At 35.2% G+C, this 9,456-nt stretch overlaps 1 protein-coding gene across 2 annotated transcripts in view; it reads left to right on the top strand.

The window, feature by feature from the left end:
• Positions 1-4,227: 4,227 nt before the first annotated feature.
• The window catches only part of LOC133200874 (dedicator of cytokinesis protein 7-like), a 39,392-nt gene continuing 34,163 nt past the window's right edge, over positions 4,228-9,456 (top strand). For both annotated transcript variants that reach the window (XM_061336694.1, XM_061336693.1), the window contains exons 1-12: positions 4,228-4,341; positions 4,682-4,772; positions 5,804-5,979; positions 6,069-6,255; positions 6,462-6,677; positions 7,038-7,123; positions 7,233-7,299; positions 7,571-7,720; positions 8,008-8,073; positions 8,224-8,398; positions 8,568-8,767; positions 9,241-9,334. In XM_061336694.1, the coding sequence (XP_061192678.1) occupies positions 4,292-4,341; positions 4,682-4,772; positions 5,804-5,979; positions 6,069-6,255; positions 6,462-6,677; positions 7,038-7,123; positions 7,233-7,299; positions 7,571-7,720; positions 8,008-8,073; positions 8,224-8,398; positions 8,568-8,767; positions 9,241-9,334 (1,558 nt within the window). In that variant the 5' untranslated portion in view covers positions 4,228-4,291. The remainder of the gene's footprint in view (positions 4,342-4,681; positions 4,773-5,803; positions 5,980-6,068; positions 6,256-6,461; positions 6,678-7,037; positions 7,124-7,232; positions 7,300-7,570; positions 7,721-8,007; positions 8,074-8,223; positions 8,399-8,567; positions 8,768-9,240; positions 9,335-9,456) is intronic.

The following is a 9,456-nucleotide window of genomic DNA, read 5'->3' as shown; positions in this document are numbered from 1 at the left end:
TGCATAAATTTAAGCCAATTGTTTTTAAATCTTTAAAGCACTACACGTAAATATGAAATTGCATTAAAAGAGCGCGAACCAGAGGGGCGGTCTTTAGGAATATTTAAATGATTTGCATTCTTAGCGGATCTAGAGTGGCGAGCGTTTATAAACAAGCGATAGGCCTACTTTGTCGTGTTTCATTTATCTTGTGCGACTGCGTCATTTATTTTTATTAACCGAATTCAACAAACACTTCGATTACTCCCCCCACCCCTAACCCCACCCCACCCCCACACACACAAACAAATTAAAAATTTTGGAGTTTGGACAATGGCCCCCTCCTTTTTTTGCGTGTCAAAAGATTTCTCAGGTCAACTGTAAATCATTTTTCTTACCATTTTGAACACGTTTCTTTTATATATATATATATACATCGAATCTCTCCAAATTATTTGGCTATGTGAGCTTATCACTGGTAAATTTAGAGGCCCCCCCCCCTTGTGTCCAAAATATACATAAGATATAATAAATCTTTTTTTTCTTTTTTTTTTTGGTGTGGCCGTGGGCCACTACCCCGACCCCAAACTGGTCGCCCCTCCCTTTCAAGATTCCTGGATCCGCCACTGCTTATGTTTGTTTGATTTGAACTGTGATTTCCCCTCCCAACATACCACTACCCCCACAAAAGATATAAGAAATTTAATTTTTTAATCTTCCTTTTTGGAAATGATTAAAATTTAAGTTTCCCGTGTTGAATATACTAGCGCCTGGGTTTGTTTTTTGCTTGGTATATATACAAGTGCTCTAAATTAATGCAACTCACTATATAATTAACCCCCTCCCGAAGAGCCGAGGGGGGATTATTGGATGTACATACATGTACAAGGGTATAAATCGCCCACACATTAATTCCTCTCTTATTCTAAAACAAAATCAAGAATATTTTAACTTTTATGTAATATGAACAAAGCCAGATTATAGAGATTTGAATTGATAGGGAAATGTTTAACAGCTGGGCATTCATTTGACGTACTCCGCCTGAATTGTGGTGTATTTATAACAAAATAAAAACCATGTACAGGAACCTCTCAGTACAAAATACTTTTTGTGTTCTGTAAATGAACGAAAAAGTATATATGTGTTCAAATCATGAATCTAAGGAACGAAACATTTTACACATTCTTTATAAATGCAGTGTACTCCTTAGTACGATGGAGTCACTGGGTTTTATATTTTAGGGAAAGATATATTTTTCATACCGGGAAATATTTCTCATATCACTAAACATACACTCAGCAATTTCCTTATATGGTATACACTTTGAAGCAATCAAATTATATCGTCGTTCTTTTCCAAAAGGACCCAAAATAGTTTTTTAGGCTATGATCCCCCTCCCCCGAACCAGCCTATAAACTACAAAAGCAGCAGAAATACACGTGTATACATGACTGTCATATACGAGAATAACTACATACAGTCCCGCGACTTTCCGCAAAATTTCTTAATTAAGCTGATCTACTCATCATTCTTGCTATGGAAGGCAATGTAAATATAATAACAAAATGGCTAGTCCACAATTCTGTCCGAGAATTGATTTGAATAATTATTAAATAGGGATTTTTTTTGTATTGACAACCTGCATCCCATTCCCATATTTTGTTGCAGCATGGTCGAACCCTCCTACTTTCATGTATCCAATTTAAGGAAAAAATATCGGAAGAGTCCCTAGCCCCTCCCCCTTTTCTTAAATGATTTTCGAGTCTGGACTTTTACCTTTTTAGCTCACCTGAACTGTAAAACTTTGCGTGAACTTTTCTGATCACATTTTATATGTCGTCCGGCTGTAAACTTTTCTTCTCCAGAATTACCGGGTCAATTTCAACCAAACTTGCCAAAAAGAAAAAAAAAATATCCATGAGTGAAGAGGATTCAAATCTTTTCCAATGAAGGACCACTCCTTTTTTCAAGGGGAAATAATTAAGAAATAGTAAAAATTTGGTGGTATTTTTTAATTTTTTTTTTAATCTTCTTTTCAAGAACCACTGGGCCAAAAAGTTGAAACTTATGTGAAAACTTCTTTACATAGTGTAGATTCAAGGTTGTTCAAATCATGACCCCAGAGGTTGGATGGGTCACAATGGGGGATCAAAGTTTTACATAGGAATATGTAGGAAAAAATCTTTTATAAAAATCGTCTTCTCAATAACAGCAAAGCCATGATTAGTCATATTGTTATGAAAGCATCCTCAGGTAGTATAGAATCAATTTTGTTCAAATCATGACCCCTGGAGGTGGCTGGGGCCACAATGGGTGATCAAAGATTTACATAATAATAAAAATTATAGAAAAAAATATGCTGATTGACTCAGGTGAGCATTTTGTCCCTTGGGTCTCTTGCTTTTTAAATCTTATTTTATTTGTTTATTTTTTTTAAGTATTGGTAGTTGTTTTTATCTCATCTGAGCTGAAAGCTCAAGGCGCCTTTGTGATCACATTTTGTCCTTCGTCCGTCTGTCCGTCCGTATGTAAACTTTTTTTACACCTTTAATTTAGCTTCTTCCCAAGAACCACTGCATGGACCAATTTCAACCAAACTTGCCACAAAGCATCCTTGGGTAAAGGGGATTCAAGTTTGTTCAAAAGAAGGGCAATGCTTACTTTCAAGGGGAGATAATTAAGAATTAAGGAAGCTCTAAACACTGCACACAAAAGAGTTCTACACTAGTTTTATGCAGTTAAAATGATCTGCCCTTGGAAGTAAGATAGAAAAATTGGCTATTTACAGTTAATTACACAATTTGTAATAGATTAAAATATTCGTAGCATTGTATAAGACCAAGAATAAGTAATTGAATTCATTATTTCCATTAATTTCCCAATGTAAGTAAACAACAGTGATTTCTGCTCACGAATAGTCCATTGTCTCTGAACATTTTTCCCGCAGAAATAAGGCAGGTACCCTATGTTGAAAAAGAACTAAATAATCTCTCAATATGCACACCTTTATTTTCTCCTAGTCCAAAAAGCACTTTTTGTTGGTGTGTAGAGCTTCCTTAAGGAAAATTTAATAACATCTTCTTCTAAAGAACAACTGGGCTAGAAAAGATGAAACTTATGTGAAAGCTTCATTACATAGTTGAGATTTAAATTTGTTCAAATCATGACCCCCAGGATATGGGGGGGGGGAGGTGGGGGTAGGGGCACAGTGGACTATCACAGTTTTATATGGGCATATAGGGAAAAATCTTTTTTAAAAATTGTACTTCTTAAGAACAGAAAAACTATTATTAGTCACATTTATATGGAAGCATTCTAAGAAAGTGTAGATTCAAATTTGTTCAAATCATATGACACCCGGGTGTAGGGTGGGGCCTAATGGTTGATCAAAGTTTTACCACTAATGTATGAAAGAAAAAATTATCTAAATATTTTCCCAAGAACAGCAAAGTCATGATAAGTCATATTTATATGAAAGCATCCTCAGATAATGTAGATTGAAGATTGAAGTATGTTCATAACATGGCCCCTGGGACAGAGCCACTGTGGGGTCACAATGGGCGTTCAAAGTATTACATTGGATAATATTTTTAAAAAACTTCTTTTCAAAAGCAGCACAATTTAAATCCATGATTAGTCACAAATATATGTAAGCATCATCAGGTAGTGTAGACCCCCAGGCGTTAGGTGGGGCAACAATGGGCGATCAAAAATTAACGTAGGAATATCGTACAGGAAAAATCGTCTTCTCAAGAACAGCAAAGCCATGATTAGACATATTTATTAATATAGATGCATTCAAAGACAGTGTAGATAATTATTCAAGTTTATTCAAACCACATCCCCCCCTCGGATGTAAGATGTAGGATCGACCACAATAGGCAATCAAAATTGGGAATATGTTAGGGGAGGGGGAGGGGGGATCTCAGGCGAGCGGCGTGGCCCATGAGCCTTTTTTATTTATTTGTTTTGTTTTTATCATTATTATTTTTTATTTTCCTGTTTTGATTTGTGTGTGTGTGTGTGTGGGTGTGTGAGGGTGTGTGTACACGTGTGTATGTTTTGTTTTTATTTTGTTTTTTTTAATGAAAGATGGAACACCTGTAATCGAAATAATATTGATTAGATCTAATGCAAAAATAAATAATTTAAATAAATAAATAACACACAAAAGAGGAAAAGGGTGCATTTAAGTATCTGTACATTGTCGGGCGCTTGTGAGCAATTTTGCAAGCCGACCATACAGGACGCGCGCATTAGATCCGCCGGTGTTGATGAAGTAAGGAAGTGAGTAATTCGGCAGACGGCAAACATGTCGGCTGCGCCGAATCAACAAAGAGCTTTTGCTCAAAAGCTGAATAAGTAAGTGTACATTTAGAGAAACATGATTTCCATGAAATAGTGTTACATGTTTTCTTGTAGATCAAAGTGGACAGATAGTTTGGCAAATAACTAGAATTTCCTCTGCTTATCGGGTTACTTTGGTTTCATATTTCATCCAAGAATTTTTACCTTCAACAGTAAATAATCAGATAGCTCGGAAACATAATGATATAACCGGATCATTGGAATTTAATTTTAAAAATATAGAATAAATTAGTACCTATGTAGATTTTTTATACTGTTTTTAAGACTGCATGTGTTTACCATGTTTACAAACAAAACACAGCATCATCTATCAAGGCTATCTTTATTTTTGTAGACAAGGAGCTGCCGAGGTCAGGAAGGCGGTTTCTTCTACAATCTACTCGACTTCGGATCTCACGAGATGTGCCAGTGGTCTCAATCTCACTGTAAGTCTACCCCTTTGTAAAATAATGGAACACAAAAATTTTAACCACTCCCTAAATCCATTAGGTTGATTTCCTATTTTTTATTATGCAATAGGTAACGTTAAATCTTTTGTATGTAGATACCTTAATATATTGACTGTTTCATGATAACTGCGGTACTGCTCTTTTGCAAGGCAAAATGATATATTTTGGTGAAATATGATGTAAAAGCAATTGTTTAAAATACGTCATTTAATTATCTGTCAACAAAAACTCCACCAAACGTTATTAATTTGCCCTGCAAAAGAGTAGAACCGCAGTTATCGTGAAAGGGCTAATTGTCTTTGTGTTGTTTCTGGTTCTAATACATGTACTACAATGTAACATATTAGTAATTATCCTCAGACTCATAGGTCCATGAGTAATGTTACCCTAATTCGATCGCGTGTGTTTTGTAAATAAATTTAAAATACAGTTAGTTATGAATATTTTTTTCTTTCAGTAAAGTATAGAATTGATTTTTTAGAAAAATAATGCCTTTATTGACCGTTTACATCTCGTTCAAAGTACTGATGTTTACCTGGCGCTGTTTTTAAAAATATGTCCTAGGGTTATGACCTCAGTGAAAATGTCATTTTAAAGGTCAAGAATTTCAAATCGGATATGTGACTTCTGTTTACATAATGTAAAAAAAGCAAACAGTAGCACCAATACACTTGAGATAGGTCCTAAGAAAAAAATTGTATGGAACTTTCTTGTCAAACATATGCAGTAATAGGGTATTTGTGCTAAGTGAGGTGAAATTTTGTTTATGATTATATTTTTTACCTGTTTTGACCTTATCATTGTCTGCAGTTGTAAAATATGACAAATGCAATTTAAAATAAAATTAAATTTTTCTAACAATGTTTGGTGCAGCATGGGATATAATCTTGCGAGATATTTGAGGGAAATGAAAGGGGCACAGATATAGTAGATTTTATGAGGATTTTGTCATTAATACTAGAATGTTAATACATCAATAATTACATGAGGAGTCTGCTTTTCTTTAGGTGCCCCTCACTGATGTAGTAGATCCCCCAGACTATGAGGAGTTTGTTCTCCAGAATTCTTGTACCGTAGAGCGTGACCCCTTCAGGGATCTTATTTTGTATCCTGAGGATGATGTTGATGTTCACAGCGTTCCTAGGAAATGTCGGACTGTCAATCCCATTGTACCAGAACTCGGGTAATGAACTAACAAATATACACTAGCCAGTTGATATATAGACAAGTTTGTAGTTGATCAAATGTTACATTTCTTTTTTGATTCCTTAGTCCTGACGCTGATGAGTTTGTGTTTGACCTGGCTCGGCGATATACTGCGGACTACACGGTTATCACGCGTCGCTATCACCGGTACAGCTCTAGCGTGTGTAGTAAGGAGAAGCTGACGGGACAGGAAGCCACCGTCCCACAGGAGTATGAGGTCGACATGGAGGAAGGACAAGAGGACAATTCAGAGGTTTGTATCAATAACAGTTATTACAGGTGACCGCTAGGGGTATACAATATTACGGATATATAAATAGATTGCGATATGAACCACTTGACGCACTGTGACAATAGATCGTGATATTAAAATAAGATACTAATATTTAATGATATTTATGAAAATATATAAAATTCTGCTACACAATTCAAAGTCACATCTCTTTTCTTAATTTTAAGGATGGTGTGAACAAGCGACAGTCCATCCATATGAATTCTGTCCCACGGGGCAGTTGGGCCAGCAGTATCTTTGACCTGAAATCCTCCCAGGGAGATCAGCTCCTCCCACACTTGTTTGACCAGGTGTCCTACGAACAGATCGATGCAGACAACAAGAAATGTCGCCAGGAGAATCGTGAGGACACACTGTTTAGCTTGTTTCCTGGAGAAGATGAGGTATCTGTACATCAAAATTCCCGAGTCAATAATTCTTTACCGAAGGGAATAGTGCATATCCCTAAAAGTTTCAGGGAATTTTTATTCCTCTCAAAGTTTTAAAGAACAAATGTTATACAGCTTGGGATAGTATGAATATCTGTAAGATAATTCTAAAGATAAGGAAGCAAATTTAGGAATATCTGTAAGATAATTCTTACTCTAAGGAAGCAAATTTTGCCCCTTTTCCCAGTATATTTCAATTCTAGAACTCTTGAATGTAGCAGTGTTAATGTACTGATATGTTCAGTGTTATTAGTCCATTACTGGCAGAATTTGACTTAATTATGTCTTTACCTGTACCTTTGTGCCATTACATAGGAGGATCTGATAGAAAGAAGACCACCACCGCCCTTCCCACAGGAACACTTTGGTCATAGAATCATTGTTAAGTGTCTGCAACTCAAGTAAGATATTTCAAAACGCATTCAGAACAAAATTATCTGGCATTATTTAAAATGTGCCTTGTTTTGGCTTATTACATTTCTTTAATATTTTATTCTTATTTTGCATTAGAATGGAATTGGAATTCGAACCATTGTTTGCTACAATGGCTTTGTATGATGCCAGAGAAAAGAAAAAGGTATGTTTTGACTTCACAAATTTAACTGTATCATGTTAAGTATGCATGCGATAATTACAAAGTTCTGTATCATGTTATATATGTATTTGATTATTACAAATGTAACTATATCATGTTATGTATGTATGACCAAGTGTGATACGTCAAGTACTGTGCATGCAGACAATTTGAGTAAAATTTCCTTATAGAAAATAAGGTGTTGGCTGTGTAGAAATGTAAGGGTAATAAGATCATGTCTTGAGAAACATAAACATGTGCCTTGTGACTTCAGATATCTGAGAACTTTTACTTTGACGTGAATCAAGATGAACAGAAGAAGATGATAATGATGCACATCCACCAGGCTGACGTGTCCACCATGAGTCGAGCGGCATGTTTCAGTATCACATATCCCTCTCCTGACGTCTTCCTTGTTATCAGGGTAAGTAACAATGGAATACATAGTAACTCTGAACAGACTGAATAGATTAGGATCTTAACAACTAATTTGTAACACATCAGAATTTGAAATCTTTACTCTTGTTGTACATGAAGTAATTTTTACAAAAAATGCTAGGGTGTATAATGTGTTTGTGTATAAGTTACAGTGTATATGTTTGTACATGTGCTATGTTTGATTATTCCCACATTTGGAGAAAGTGTAAACTGTTTGTGTATAAATTGTAGTGTATATGTATATACATGTGCTATGTTTGATTATTCCCACAGTTGGAGAAAGTGTTACAGCAGGGAGATATAAGTGAATGTGCAGAACCTTACATGAAAGAGGACAAGGTATCCACCTTTGTTATGATATTGGAAATTTCTGTATAAATCATGAAGCCCACTTAAGTTTGAATTGATATCTCCCAACTCTTGCTAACCAGCATTTTTAAATAAACATAATGTGGCGTAAGGATTAATCAATTCACCCAATTTTATTAGGCAAAAGAGGACCGTTTGAGGTCAAATGCTGCACAGTTTTGTGATCGGCTTGGAAAGTACAGAATGCCATTTGCTTGGACTGCTATCTATTTAATGAACATTGTTACTGGGGCAACAGGAGGTCAGGACTCAGAGAAAACTTGTGAACAAGAACCTTCTAGATCTGCCAGTCTAGGTAAGAACAGTATGTCTGTAGGTAAAAATGAAAATCTATTTATTCAAAAGTTTATCAAAAACTAAATTTCTGTGTTTAGTCTTTGTGGGAATTTTTTAAAGTTTAAGAATAAATACTTGTGGTAGTATTTTTAATCTGAAGAACAGGATCTTTCTTATTCTATTTATAGACAGGAGATCTGTCTCAGGGGTCCCGGGTCAGTTTGACAGTTTCCGCAGAAGAAATAAAGATGAGTTTTCCTCCACTAGACGAGGATCAATGGAGCGGGGTCGAAGTGAACGGAGAGGACTGTACTCAGGAGATGATTATGGTCCGAGTCTGGATAATTTTAGACCCGTCACTCTGACCGTGTCCAGCTTCTTTAAACAGGTAATAGCTGATATTAATATACAGTTGTATATATATAGATAGGATAAGAACTGATATTAATGTACAGTTGTATATATAGATAGGGTAAGAGCTGATATTAATATACAGTTGTATATATAGATAGGGTTGTATATATAGATAGGGTAAGAGCTGATATTAATATACAGTTGTATATATAGATAGGGTAAGAGCTGATATTAATATACAGTTGTATATATAGATAGGGTAAGAGCTGATATTAATATATTTGTAGATAGGGTAAAGGTAAAAACACTATAGGATGACTATAACAGATAAGTGAGCTTTCTTTGAGCTACAGATGGTACATATAAATTACATTAAATTAACATGTACATTAGGGCAGGGAATATTTATGTTTACTGTCTAGTTTTAATCATTTTGTTAACTACGATATATGTCTAGGACCGTTTCTATTTCTAAGCCTCAAAATCTCTGATGAATTCTATTTTCAGGAAGGAGATAAACTGAGTGATGAAGACCTGTATAAATTTCTGGCTGATTTAAAACGACCTTCAAGTGTTCTCAAAAGAGTCAAGTGCATCCCTGGTAAATTTCACCATCTGACAGTGTATCAGTGTATAGACTGCAGTAGATAGCAATATTTCTTATAGAAAACTACTAATAATGCCTAGAGTGATTTAATTACATGTATCTGCTCAATTTATGAT

The sequence above is a fragment of the Saccostrea echinata genome, unplaced genomic scaffold (assembly GCF_033153115.1).
Source record: "Saccostrea echinata isolate AGI-Se365-2 ecotype Australia unplaced genomic scaffold, CSIRO_AGI_Sech_v1 ptg000041l, whole genome shotgun sequence".
Classification (NCBI taxonomy): domain Eukaryota; kingdom Metazoa; phylum Mollusca; class Bivalvia; order Ostreida; family Ostreidae; genus Saccostrea; species Saccostrea echinata.
Note: the sequence above shows the minus strand (reverse complement) of the source record. Positions and strands in the feature narration are given on the sequence as shown.